Source organism: Castanea sativa, chromosome 5 (assembly GCF_040712315.1).
Source record: "Castanea sativa cultivar Marrone di Chiusa Pesio chromosome 5, ASM4071231v1".
Taxonomy (NCBI): domain Eukaryota; kingdom Viridiplantae; phylum Streptophyta; class Magnoliopsida; order Fagales; family Fagaceae; genus Castanea; species Castanea sativa.
Genome location: NC_134017.1, coordinates 28862099 through 28875449, shown reverse-complemented (window position 1 = coordinate 28875449; position 13351 = coordinate 28862099). Strand labels below are relative to the sequence as shown.

The 13351-nt window shown below is 42.2% G+C and overlaps 2 protein-coding genes across 2 annotated transcripts; one reads left to right on the top strand and one right to left on the bottom strand.

Annotated features, from left to right (window-relative positions):
- The first annotated feature begins 539 nt into the window (after positions 1-539).
- Positions 540-4213, top strand: LOC142634285 (glycerol kinase-like). Its single transcript, XM_075808583.1, has 4 exons — positions 540-834; positions 956-1177; positions 1659-2625; positions 3765-4213. Exons 1-4 carry the CDS (start codon positions 698-700, stop codon positions 4002-4004), a joined length of 1566 nt encoding a protein of 521 aa, XP_075664698.1. The 5' UTR covers positions 540-697; the 3' UTR covers positions 4005-4213.
- Positions 4214-11886: 7673 nt separating this feature from the next.
- Positions 11887-13104, bottom strand: LOC142635029 (uncharacterized). Its single transcript, XM_075809249.1, has one exon. The coding sequence runs from the start codon at positions 13102-13104 to the stop codon at positions 11887-11889; it is 1218 nt and encodes a 405-aa protein (XP_075665364.1).
- Positions 13105-13351: the final 247 nt, after the last annotated feature.

The following is a 13351-nucleotide window of genomic DNA, read 5'->3' as shown; positions in this document are numbered from 1 at the left end:
TATTATTATTATTATTATTATTATTATTATTATAGATTTCTAGAGCAATTAAATCTTTTTATTTAATGGTTGAATCTTTTGTAGTCCAAATAAGAGATTTTGAGTTCAACTTTTATCTAAATTAAAAAAATATTATGTACACAATATTTTTACAAAACTTTCATAATTTAAGTATTGAATTCAAATTATAACTAATAATAAGTTTTTTATGTATAATTTATTATAAAAATATTGTAAAAATACAGTAAATATAAGTCTCTTTTAAAAAAAAAAAAACCAAAAACCAATTAATATATATATATATATATATATATATATATATATATATATATATATATTTGAAATGGAACCAATTAATATTTTAGAGTAATAATTTCCCCAGTGATAGATTATCCACTAGCAATATATGCCAATTATAAGACGGATAGACATTGTCAACCTTTCAGGGAAAAATTTCCTAACACCCACAAACTAACCTAGTCTCTCTCTCTCTCTCTCTCTCCTGTTGACTTTTTAAACTTCTCTCCTACCTTACCGTTCCCTCTCTCCTACCTTACCGTTCCCACTTAGATCTCAAACATAACATAACAACCACGTAACATTGTATTCTCAGTCTTGCTCTATATTTCTTCTTTTTTTTTTTTCTTTCTGTTCTGTCTTTCATTATACTTATCAACACAACACAAAAGAAGCTAACATGTCAGGGGGAGAGCCTGTGTATGTTGGTTCAATCGACCAAGGAACCAGCAGCACCAGATTCTTAATCTATGACCACTCAGCTCACATAGTTGGGTCTCACCAGGTCGAGTTCACTCAGTTCTATCCAGATGCTGGGTAAATATCAATATATCTATCATAAATATCAAATTTCATGCACACCCTTTTCGGTTTTCTCTGTAAGTGTAAAAGAAAAGGTTGTATCTTTTATTAATTTGAGTGTGTTTTACATATACAGATGGGTGGAGCATGATCCAATGGAGATTTTGGAGAGTGTGAGGACTTGTATTGCAAAGGCAATGGACAAGGCCACTGCGGATGGCCACAACGTGGACAAAGGGCTGAAAGCTATTGGGTTGACTAACCAGAGAGAGACAACTCTGCTTTGGAGCAAATCCACTGGTTATCCCCTCCATAACGCCATTGTTTGGATGGATGTTCGTACCAGTTCTATTTGCAGGTCTCATTTCATTTCTTTTATTATTTGGTATTGGTTTTTAGTACTCAGGTTTTGCATACTTTGATGCTCAATTAGGTAGTTTTTGTTTTTGGATTTTTTATCAGTTCTTATTTATTGGATAATAAAGCATTTTTCTGTACTAGGTGTTTCTTGTTTTTGGTTTTTGAAGGATACACTATTCTTCAGTTGTCTGATTATTAATTGGGTGTCAGCTACTTTTGAATTTTCAATTTTGTTTGAGGCACATTTCTTGAAATTTCTGATCATTAATTGGATTTACCTTTATTATAAATTGGTTTCAGTTACATTCATCAAAGCAAGAAATGGCTTGTGGTTATTTATAAAATTTGATTGATACCCATCTCTTATAGTTTTTGATTGTGTATGGAATTTCAATGTTTTTTCATATCAGTGCAGATAATATATATTCTTTTCTCTGGGAATACCAGTGTTTCAATTTCAATATTTTTATTTATGACAGAAAATTGGAGAAGGATTTGCCAGGTGGAAGAACTCATTTTGTGGAAACATGTGGTCTGCCCATCAGCACCTATTTCAGTGCAACAAAGCTTCTCTGGTTGATGGAAAATGTTGATGCTGTTAAGGAAGCGGTGAATTCAGGGGATGCTCTATTTGGAACTATAGACACTTGGTTAATCTGGAATTTAACAGGCGGGTTGAATGGAGGACTGCATGTCACTGATGTCTCAAATGCATCAAGAACAATGCTCATGAATCTTAAAACACTTGATTGGGATCAACCCACATTAAAAACTCTCAGGATTCCGGCTGAAATTCTGCCCAGAATTGTCAGTAATTCTGAGTTTATTGGAAAAATCTGCAGTGGATGGGCAGTTGCTGGTGTCCCAATTTCAGGATGTTTGGGTGACCAACATGCAGCAATGCTGGGGCAGGCTTGCCAGAGAGGCGAAGCTAAAAGCACTTACGGAACTGGTGCTTTCATACTTCTCAACACGGGTGAAGAGATAACTCAGTCAACGCATGGGCTTCTGACCACTTTAGCATTCAAGCTTGGCGCTGAAGCTCCAACAAATTATGCTCTGGAGGGATCAATTGCCATTGCTGGAGCTGCAGTTCAGTGGCTCAGAGACAGTCTTGGGATTATTCATAGTGCTGGTGAGATTGAGGCATTGGCATCAGAGGTTGAGTCCACAGGTGGGGTTTATTTCGTGCCCGCGTTTAATGGATTATTTGCTCCATGGTGGCGTGATGATGCCCGTGGAGTTTGTATTGGAATCACAAGGTTTACAAGCAAGGCTCACATTGCCCGAGCTGTGCTCGAGAGCATGTGTTTCCAAGTCAAAGATGTGTTGGATTCAATGCACAAAGATGCAGGGGAGAAGGGTGAGGTTAAGAATGACAAGGGGGAATTTGTGCTTAGGGTGGATGGTGGTGCTACTGTTAACAATCTTTTGATGCAGATACAGGTTTTCATTCTATGTTTCTATTGTTATAATTTTGCCTCTGTTAGCTTACTTTCAACATTGTCAATCCAGCTGTTTCTTTTTGTGAACCTTTTCTGTTGACATGCTTCTTAAAATCTTTTCTGAGTTCTCCTCTACTTAGTGTTTCTTCCTTGGAAAATATGATTTGACACCATTTTTATGGCTTTAACAATTTTTCTGTCGCTGAAAGTTCTATCCAGAATGCAGGTTTCTTAGTGGTGTAATATCAGAAGTATCTCTAAATAGTTATATATAAGTTTTCTCTAGTTGGTCAGTTTTGACATATTATGGTTAAGGTTTAGCAAACAAACTTTTTCGTGCAACTGTATGTCTTTGGATCTATGGGTGTTGACGAGAGACCCAAATAATGGAAACATTATATGGAATTGAAAGTGAAATCATGAAGAGTGTATCATGATTATGGTTATTGTGATACACTGACACATATTCATTTCTATCAGACATTGTTTGGAAAATACTGCAACATGCTTCAATAGAATCAAGAAAATTGTTTGTAACCATTTTTGCTGAAAAATGATGTTAGTTTCTTAGAGCCGTTTCCTGGATCTGCATTTCACTTCCACTTATGGAACCTTTTATGAAGATGTAAAAGAAGTGACCTTGGAAAGCTTTTGTTTTCACCAAAAAAATTGTTCTCTATCTGTAAACTAGTGGATGAATAGTCCACCAGCTGTTCATATGACCATCATCCCTCGATTTATAATATCTACTTTATCGAGTCTTCTAATTTTTTGGTTACTTTTACACTTGTACATTGACTGGATGTTTTTTGTCACAGAAACTGGAGTTTTGATTTTTATTGTTTAATTTATTATAATTTTTTTAACAAAATAACGTTTTTTTCTGTTGAAATTTCACCAAGGCAGTGAGTTATCCTGTGTTAATTTTAAATAGTTATTTTCAATCTTTATTTATTTCAAATATTGTCAGTGATCTTGTGTTAATTTTGTGAAAAACTCTTCCATAGGTAAGTATACTGTTCTTTGTTGTAGGTAACCCTTCCTCAAACTTTGAGATTTAATCTAATTTTTGGAAGCTCCTTGTCATTGTCCTTATTGGGTTTCTTAGCTGTAGAGCTTGCCCTTGTTACTGTTTTGTAGGCAAACTTGTTGGGAAGCCCAGTGGTGAGGCCGGCTGACATAGAAACGACTGCCCTAGGAGCAGCTTATGCTGCTGGATTAGCAGTTGGGGTGTGGACAGAAGATGAAATTTTTGCTGAAAAGGCTGAACGTGCTACCATTTTCAATCCTGGATTAGATGAGGAGTCGAGGAAAAAGAAGCTTGAGTCTTGGTACAAAGCTGTTACTAGAACTTTTGACTTGGCTGATCTTTCCCTCTGATATACCTGTGGCAATTAGCTTCCATAACCCTTCACCTTTTCTTTTTTCTTTTTCCCAGTCCTTTTATTCTTTAAATTCTGAGATGGTGACAATGTTTTGCAGTTTTTATAGATTTCTGTGAATTATGGACACTAGAATGTATTGCAGTGAATAAAAGTTTTAATAAATGCTAATATCTGCAATATACAACAAAAGTGATTTATCAATCAAGGTACAACAGGCAATGGCATTGGCTGTTCTTAGGCACAATTCAATACAGACAATGAGATAGAAAAGAAAATAAAGTAACATAACAAATTTTCTTTACCTCTATATTTTTGGGAATTGTAATTCCCTTTCCAAAAGGATACGTCCAAACTTCAAATGCAGTTCCTTTAAAAATCCAGAGTACATGTAATTGGAAAATCTTTTGCACTTATTTCCTTAAATTCGGAAAAACATATGACTTCGAAGTAAAATCCTTTGTACCTTATCTTCTATCTTCCTTGTTTTACATAATACTGCTGTCATATTTTAGCTCCTATCTACGATTTTCTCTTCCACAATCTTTTGTAAATTAATTTCGCATTTTCTGTTTCTTCATCTTCAATGAAGTTTGGTCCATTCCTATTTATTCAATTTTTGAACTTTCACCATTTTTTTACTTTATTGCATCATTTATATTAATCACTAAAGAATTGGCACTGGAAGTGATGAAGCAGTATCTCGTCAGTTCCTCTGGGATTCGTCCAGATGGTTCTTGGCAGTACTCTGACAACCTTTAGGGAGCAAGAACTTATTTGAGTGGTCACCGGTGTGGTGCCTGCCACAACGCCTCCGATGGCAAAGTCAGTACGAAAGAAGACAATAGCCGAAATATCAAGAATAAAATTAGTTCAGGTTGTGATGTTGTTTTTTTGTACCTTGTATTGGTGTTGTGAGGGTTTTATATACCCTTGGGGATTATAGCCGTTGGAGTGTTAATGACTCCCTGATAACGTCTCTGGTGGAGTTATGATCTTTAATGCATCCACATAGGTTCATCCGGCTGATCTTGTAACGGTCGAGGCTTTATTGGCAGCATTGAATGGCATTAACTCTTTTTGATGACGCGGATACTGGTCATGCTCGTCCGTGAAGGTAGCTTCGTCTATGCTTATCTTCGTCAGTCCCATCAGATGCCCCCCGAGCTTCATGGTCGTCGGTAACGATTGTAGAAGCCGAATAATTTTTTTTTTTTTTTGCCCTTTTGGATTTCGTGCCGCATTGAATGCGTCATGGTGGCGTTACGTGGGTTGTGGCCACGTGGCGTGATGCGGTTGGAAAGGGACTAACCCTTGGGTTTCCCGCCGATTTTCGGTTTTCACCTCTATTTGGTTTTTAAACTCCTTTCTTTGTACTTTACTTTTCATTTTCTTTCAAACTTCAGTTCTTCTCCCCTAAGCACTCTCTTCGTATATTTCTTTGCTTTTTTCCGAGTTTGGTTGTTTGCCTGGCTGTTGGGCTTCTCGCTTCTTCGAGGTAAGCTTTTTCTTCCTCTCCCTTCTTCTTTTTTCCTTCTTCGCAAGTATCTGATTTTTGGTTTTTTTTTTTTTTCTTGGTTCTTTCTGTGTTTTTGTTTGTTTCTCCCCCTCTTTTTTGTGGGAATTTTGGTATTTTTCTTTTTAGAATGGGAGTTCACGGTTAGTAATTTAGAGGTTAAGGAAGCTTGTCCTTCAATTTCTTTTCTCTTTGCTCGCTTAGGGGGGTCTTTAGGCGCTTTCCCCAATTTGAGGGGTTTTGTTTTTGAGGGTAGCAGCTTGGGTGTTGTTTTAGGCGACTTGTTTCCATTGCTCCGAGAGTCTGTCAATTGGTTCGAAGGCTTGGTGAAGGAGTTGCAGTTGATGTCTGAGGTTAGGTCTAGTGACCTCGATACTGGGTTGTCGTCTAGCGACGACCCAATGGAGGGAGATACAGCCATCTCAACTTTTAGAGAGGTTAGAGCTTTTCATGCCCTCGTGGAGCCGTGCGGGTTAGATTCTGACGCCGTCAGTCGGTTTAGGGATAGGTTTCAGTTTCCAGAGCAAGTTTGTGTTCGTTGACCTACTGACGACGATAGGGCTTACCAGTTTTTCCTCGGTGAAGTGTGCCTCTATGAGGCCGCTTTCACTTGCGGACTTAGGCTTCCTGTCCACCCGTTTGTGATGGAACTCCTAGCATATCTGGGGATTGCCCTTGGGCAGCTTATGCCCAATTTGTGGAGAATAGTGGTCAACTGTATGGAAATATGGTTGGCCGCTAACGGGGATATGATTAAGGTAAACGAGCTCATCTATTTATACCGTCTAAAAGAGTCCAAAGAGTACGGGTATTACGAGCCAGTACCTTGGGAGAGAAGAACCAGGATCGTCAAGGGCTTACCTTCGTCCTTCAGGTATTAGATGTCCAAATTTGTGTTTATGTCTGGGGACAATTTTGAGACTCCCTCTAGCCAGGACTGGGGTGAGATCCCCAGGTTGCTTCGTCGGTGGGGAACCCCGACCTTAGGTGCGTCAGTCTTCCTTTCTCGGTTTTTTTTTTTTTTTAAGGTTATTGTTATTAACTTTCTTCGTACTTGTGCAGTTAAACGAAGACCAAAGTTGAAAAGTAGGTACAAGGAGCACGTCGAGGCGGCCATCACGTATTCCCAATCTATTGAAAACTGGGACGACTTGGTAGACCCGAGGACACTCGCTTTCTACAACCTCAGCCCCGATCCGTCTCCCTACGTCTTGCGGAGCCTTGATATCGAGGGAAAGAAGAGTAAGCTTCTAAGTTCGCCGGTCTCGACTTTGCAGCTATACTTGTTTGACTTGCTCTTTTTCTTATAAAATCTTTCCCTTTCGCAGAGATGACGACGAAATTCAACAAGGGTATGTATGAGAAAATGAGGTCTAAGAAAGACGAACCCTTGTCGAACCTCGGGAAGAAGGTGGTTCGTGTGAAAGGCAAATTCTCTTCCGTTACTCCGACGGCCTTGACCACACCCGTGGTTTCGGGTGCTGAGACGATGAGGACGGCTTTTCTGGCCACCTCGGTAGAAGAAATCCTAACACCTGCTTCCAAAAGGACTCGTACATCAGATAGAGGAAAGGAGGCCGCCTGCTCGTCCACTATTTCGGACGACGAGAAGTTGGCAATGGATCGGGCTCATGGGGTCGTGAATACTGAGGACCTAAAGGTGCTTTCAGGTTCGACCCTAAGTGAGTTGATGGGTCGTCACATCCATAAGCTCGTCCAGGTAACCTGTTTGTTTTACATGACGTATCTACATATATGCCCCCCCTTCTTATTTATTCCTTCACATGTCTCTTTTTTTCTTATTTCTTTTTTTTCTTTTTTAGGTGTTGGGGGAAGCCGTCCATTTTTCAGCGGAGTATCTAGCTCAGGAAGCCAAGGTCGAGTCCTCGCTTTCTAGGATCAAAGTCCTAGAGATGGAGAACTCGAAGCTGAAAAGGGACCTGATAGCCGTGATGGAGGACGTTCACCAATACAAGGACGAGGTCAAAAAGCTGGGTGACGATCTTAAGGTTGAGCAGCAGCTAGTTCTAGAAAAGGACAAGCAGCTCACAGCCGCGAAGGAAAAAATTAAGGTCGTCGCCTCTAGGGCCATCGAGGGCTTCCAGCAGACCGAAGAGTACAACTCTATGCTCTTCAGTTAGTATTTTAAGGGGTTCGAGCTCTTGAGGAGGTATTGCATCAAGCATCCTTTCGGGGTAGATTTGGAGGCGCTGGATATAGAGAAGGTCGACAAGGAGATCTTTGCTGACGAGGCCGCCCAAGCCGCCGCCGCCGAAGCTCCTGGGGACGTTCCTGATGCTCGCGTCATCGATGCCCTTGCCCTCGATGCCCCAACTGAAGACGATGTCGATCCGGATGTTTGAACCTGTTATTAAGAAGTTTCTTTCTTTTCTTTTTTTTTGAGGTGCCTGACATGTTTTTAAGGTTCAATTTCCAGGACAACTAAAAAATTTTCATGTGTATTTTTAGCCCAGTGTTCATGGGTTTTTTTTTTTCTATGAACAATGGCCTTTGGTTTTTAGGCTTTTATAATATCGTATCTACTTGGACATGTTCTCCTGTATGTCAATTTTTTGCATTCGTCATCGATGTATGTTCATCCGGTGGGAACGTTATTGCTTAAGCTTTCCTCTGTACTTAGGCATTTTTTTTTGTTTTTGCATTCGTCAGTAATGTGCATCCGTCGATGCGGATTCTTATTACTTAGGCATTTTTTGTTTTTGCCTTCGTCAGTAATGTACATCCGTCGATGCGGAATCTTATTACTCAGGCATTTTTTTTTTTTTGCCTTCGTCAGTAATGTACATCCGTCGATGCGGAATCTTATTACTTAGGCTTTTTTTTTTTTTTTTTTGCCTTCGTCAGTAATGTACATCCGTCAATGCAGAATCTTATTACTCAGGCATTTTTTTTGTTTTTGCCTTCGCCTTCGTTAGTAATGTACATCCGTCGATGCGGAATCTTATTACTTAGGCATTTTTTTTGTTTTTGCCTTCGTCAGTAATGTACATCCATTGATGCGGAATCTTATTACTCAGGCATTTTTTTTTTGTTTTTGCCTTCGTCAGTAATGTACATCCGTCGATGCGGAATCTTATTACCTAGGCATTTTTTTGTTTTTTTGGGTCTCCGGGACTTGGTACCTGTATGAACACATTATTTGAACCATCATTTCATTAATTTTGACGAATTGGTACATTCTCGATTTACATCTGTGGGTGGTACTTCTTCAAGTGTTCTATGTTTCAAGGTCGCGGGAGTTTCTGTCCGTCTAGGGTCTCCAAATGATAGCTACCTTGTCGGGAGTAGTGCACGACTTTGTAAGGTCCTTCCCATGTGGGACAGAGTTTCCCGTGGGCGGAGTTTCTAGTTGCAGTCGTCACCTTACGTAAGATGAGGTCACTGATTTCTAGTCTTCTGAGCCTGACCCTTTTGTTGTAGTATTCAGTCATCTTCTGCTGGTACTTCATCGTCATGTTCGAGGCTTTGTCCCTTACCTCGTCTAAGCAATCCAGATTAATTCGAAGCTGGTCGTCGTTGTTCTCCTTGCAGAATACTTCTCACCTGGTGCTGGCCATACCCACCTCGACTGGGATTACTGCTTCAGTGCCATAAGTGAGCCTGAAAGGCGTCTCTCCCGTAGGGGTTCTTGCTGTTGTCCTGTAGGCCCACAAGACATTGGGCAATTCTTCTGGCCACGCGCCCTTAGCTTCGTCTAGTCGTTCTTTGATGATTCTGAGCAGCGTTCGATTAGTTACCTCCATCTGCCCGTTAGCTTGTGGGTGCCTAGGTGACAAGAACTTATTCTTGATACCCAGCCCCGAGCAAAAGTCTCTAAATCCCTGGCTGTCGAACTATCGGCCATTATCTGAAATGATCATTTGCAGAATCCCGAACCTGCAAATTATATTTCTCCACACAAAGCTACGAGTTCTCGCCTTTATGATCGTTGCTATCGCTTCTGCTTCAACCCATTTAGTGAAGTAGTCGATAGCGACGAGCAAGAATCGTACCTGTCCTTTTCCAAGGGGTAATGGGCCGACGATATCGATCCCCCATTGTGCGAATGGCCAAGGGGAGGTAATTGTTGTCATCTTTTCTGCTGGCAGCCTCTGGACGTTCCTGAACTTCTGGCACTTATCGCACCTCTTGACGAGTTCCATAACATCAGCCTGCATAGTTGGCTAAAAATATCTTGCTCTAATAACTTTGCTTACCAAGGATCTGGGCCCGGCGTGGTCTCCGCAAATCCTTTCGTGGATTTTGTGGAGCACGTACTTAGCTTCTTCCTCGTTGATACACTTCAAATAAGGCAAGGAGAACCCTCTTTTGTATAAGGTATCATTCAAAATTGTAAATCTGGCCACCCTTGCTTTAATCTTCTTGGCCTCCATTTAGTCATGAGGGAGATGCCCATCTTGAAGGTATGAGACGATCGGTGCCATCCAACCACCTATGTTCTGGATGGGGAATACTGGGACTTCCTCGATGCTAGGGTATTTCTGAATCTCCATGAGAATCTCATTGTTCGTTGGTTCTTCTTCGGACGAGGCCATTTTTGCGACCTCGTCCGCCGCTGCATTCTGGTTTCTTGGGATCCAAACGAAATTCAACTTGTCGAACCCACGAGCTAAATGTTTAATCAGCTTGAGGTACTTCTGCATCCTCTCTTCCTTCGCCTCATACTCTTCCCTGATCTGCCCTATTGCCAGTTTCGAGTCGCTCTGAATAAGCAAGTTCTTAATCCCGAGGGCTTTGCCAAGTCTCAGTCCCGTCAGTATGCCTTCGTACTCAGCCTCGTTGTTGGTTGCTGGGAATTTTAATTGGACTCCATATTGGAGTTTTTCTCCATCGGGGGTGTTTATAATGACCCCTAATCCTCCCCTCTTTTGGGTTGACGATCCGTCAGTCAGAATCGTCCACCGTTCCACCTCATTTTTGTCGTCATCATAGTCTGGAAGGGTGAACTCCGCTATGAAGTCTGCCAGAGCTTGCGCCTTGATGGCCATTCTGGGATGGTATTCGATGTCGAACTGGCTGAGTTCGATTGCCCATTGGACCATTCTCCCAGCTGCTTCAGGCTTGTTCATGGATTTCCTAATGGGTTGATCCGTCATTACAAGGATAGGGTGTGCTTCGAAGTATGGTCATAGCTTTCGTGAAGCCACTATTAGGGCGAAAACAATCTTCTCAATCCTGGGATACCTGGCATCTGCTCCTTGAAAGGTTTGGCTGACATAGTAAATCGGGAGCTGCTTCTTATCTTCCTCGCGAATTAAGGCCGCACTAACGGCCGTCGCTAACGCTACAAGGTATAGATAGAGGTTTTCCCCTGCTTTTGAGGGACTCAAGATTGGTGGGCTACCGAGGTAACGCTTGAGCTCTTGAAAAGCTGCCTCACATTCGTCAATCCAGGCGAAGGCTTGCTTTAATGTTTTGAAAAATGGGAGACATTTATCCGTCGCTTTAAAGACGAACCTATTGAGTGCCGCTATCCTTCCTATGAGCTTTTGGACTTCCTTGACAGACTTGAGTGATGCCATGTTGAGTATTGCTTGCACCTTCTCTAGGTTTGCTTCTATTCCTCTTTAAGATACCATAAACCTTAAGAACTTTCCTGAAGCTACTCCAAACACACACTTACTAGGATTGAGCTTCATCTAGTATCTTCAGAGGGTGTTAAATGTCTCTCCCAGGTCGTCCAGGTGGGTCGACTCTTCTTTGCTCTTGATGAGCATATCGTTCACATATACCTCCATATTTCTCCCAATTTGCTTGCTGAACATCTTGTTTACCAGTTGTTGGTACGTTGCTCCTACGTTCTTCAGTCCGAAAGGCATTACCTTATAGCAGTACAGTCCTTGGCATGTGATGAAATCAGTTTTTTCCTGATCTTCCTCAGCCATCTTTATCTGGTTGTAACCTGAAAATGCATCCATGAACGTTAGTAATTTATGTCCAGCCGTAGAGTCTACCAACTGATCTATCCTCGGCAGGGGAAAACTATCCTTCGGGCAGGCCTTGTTTAGGTCCGTGAAGTCCACACACATTCTCCACTTTCCATTTGCTTTCTTCACTAGCACGACGTTGGCCAGCCATTCGGGATAGTAAACTTCTCGGATGAAGTATGCCTGCAACAATCTGTTAACTTCTTCCGTGATTGCTTGGTTTCGTTCGGGGGCAAAGACCCGTCGTTTCTGCTGGACGGGTTTTTTCTCGGGATCTGTCTTCAACTCGTGCTGGATTACCTGGCATGGTATACCCGGCATATCTTCGTAACTCCATGCAAATATGTCCAAATTTTTTTTAAGGAAACGGACGAGTTCATTCCTCATCTCGGGGCTTATGGTTGTACCTATCCTCATCACCTTTGAGTTTTCCCCTCAACGAGTTCCACCGTTTCCAGGGCTTCCATGTTGTCTTCTTTTTCTCCCTCGATCGTCCATGTGTGGTTTTCTCCTGCAGCCAACACGGCCTGGCAGCATTCTCTGGCCAAAACTTGGTCTCCTTTTACCTTACCGACTCCGTCTTCGGTTGGGAATTTTATCTTTGAGCAGTAGGTGGACGTTGCTGCTTTCCACCGGTTGAGCGTGGGTCTCCCAATGATCACATTGTATGAAGAGGGGCAATCTACCACTAAGAAGTCCAGATGACGGGTCTGCTGCTTCGGGTAGGCGCCTATTGTGACTTTTAGTGTCACAATGCCCTTGGGATATACTCTGTCACCGCTAAAGCTGACGAGGGGGGACTCAAATGGGCGCAATCTACCAGGACCTAGTTTCAACTGTTGGAAGGCCGATAGGTACATGATGTCTGTAGAGCTTCCGTTGTCGAAGAGGATCCTTTTAGTGTTGAACCCTTCAATTGTGAGTGCTATCACCAGAGGGTCATTATGGGGTTGGCTGACTCCCCTTGCGTCATCTTCGCTGAAGAATATATCCTGGTTCGTCCGTCTTTGTTTCAATAGGGGTTCCATATGGACACTGTTTACTTGTCTTTGGCATGCTTTCTTGAGGGACTTGTATGATCCCCCCATGAAAGTTCCTTCTGCTATTGTGCTTATCTCCCCGATCACCTCTTGTGATTGAGATTGACAACCCTCGTTCTTGGGCGAGGGCTCCCGTTGGCTCGTGTCGCCCTCCCTGAGCCTGTTGAAGTCAGCCTTCTTTATGTACTTCTGAAGTTTTCCTTTCTGTATCAATTCTTCTATCTGTCCTTTCAGATTTCGGCAATCTTCTGTGTAATGGTCGTGATCCTTGTGGAATCGGCAGTATTTGCTTTTGTCCCGCACACTTGGTAACGAGTGCAAGGGCCTTGGCCACTTTAGGTGGTGTTGATCCTGGATCTGTGTCAAAATCTTGTCAACAGGCATAATTAGAGGTGTGAATTTTATCGGTCGTGGAGCTTTCTCGTCTTTTCGTCTGTCAATGTCACCTCCCCAGCGGCTTGGGCGCTCCCTCTTTTGTCCCCTGCGTTCGTCTTCCTTCCTTTCTTCCATCTTCGGCTTCCCCTCGTCTACGATGGCCGCCAGTGCGTCCTTAGCATTCATGTACTTTTGGGCCTTCAATAGCATCTCCGCCATTGTCCGGGGCGGATTCTTTGCTAACGAGACGACAAATTCTTTGGACTTAAGCCCTGCTTTAAATGTCGTCAACTGGACCTTATCGTCCGCGTCGTCCACCTCTAAGGTCTCTCGAGTGAAGCGTTTTACGTACGACCGCAAGGTCTCCCTCTCTCCTTGCTTAATAGTGAGTAGGTGATCCGCTGGTCTCTTGGGGCGTTGCCCCCCAACAAAATGGCGCAGGAAAGCGTTACTTAACTGCTCAAAG

Bases quoted from the DNA above. Each gene is read 5' to 3' on its own strand.
- LOC142634285 (XM_075808583.1), top strand. From the start codon at position 698: ATGTCAGGGGGAGAGCCTGTGTATGTTGGTTCAATCGACCAAGGAACC. The intron at 835-955 runs GTAAATATCAAT...TTACATATACAG, and splicing joins CAGTTCTATCCAGATGCTGG to ATGGGTGGAGCATGATCCAA. The intron at 2,626-3,764 runs GTTTTCATTCTA...ACTGTTTTGTAG, and splicing joins ATCTTTTGATGCAGATACAG to GCAAACTTGTTGGGAAGCCC.
- LOC142635029 (XM_075809249.1), bottom strand. From the start codon at position 13,104: ATGGCGGAGATGCTATTGAAGGCCCAAAAGTACATGAATGCTAAGGAC.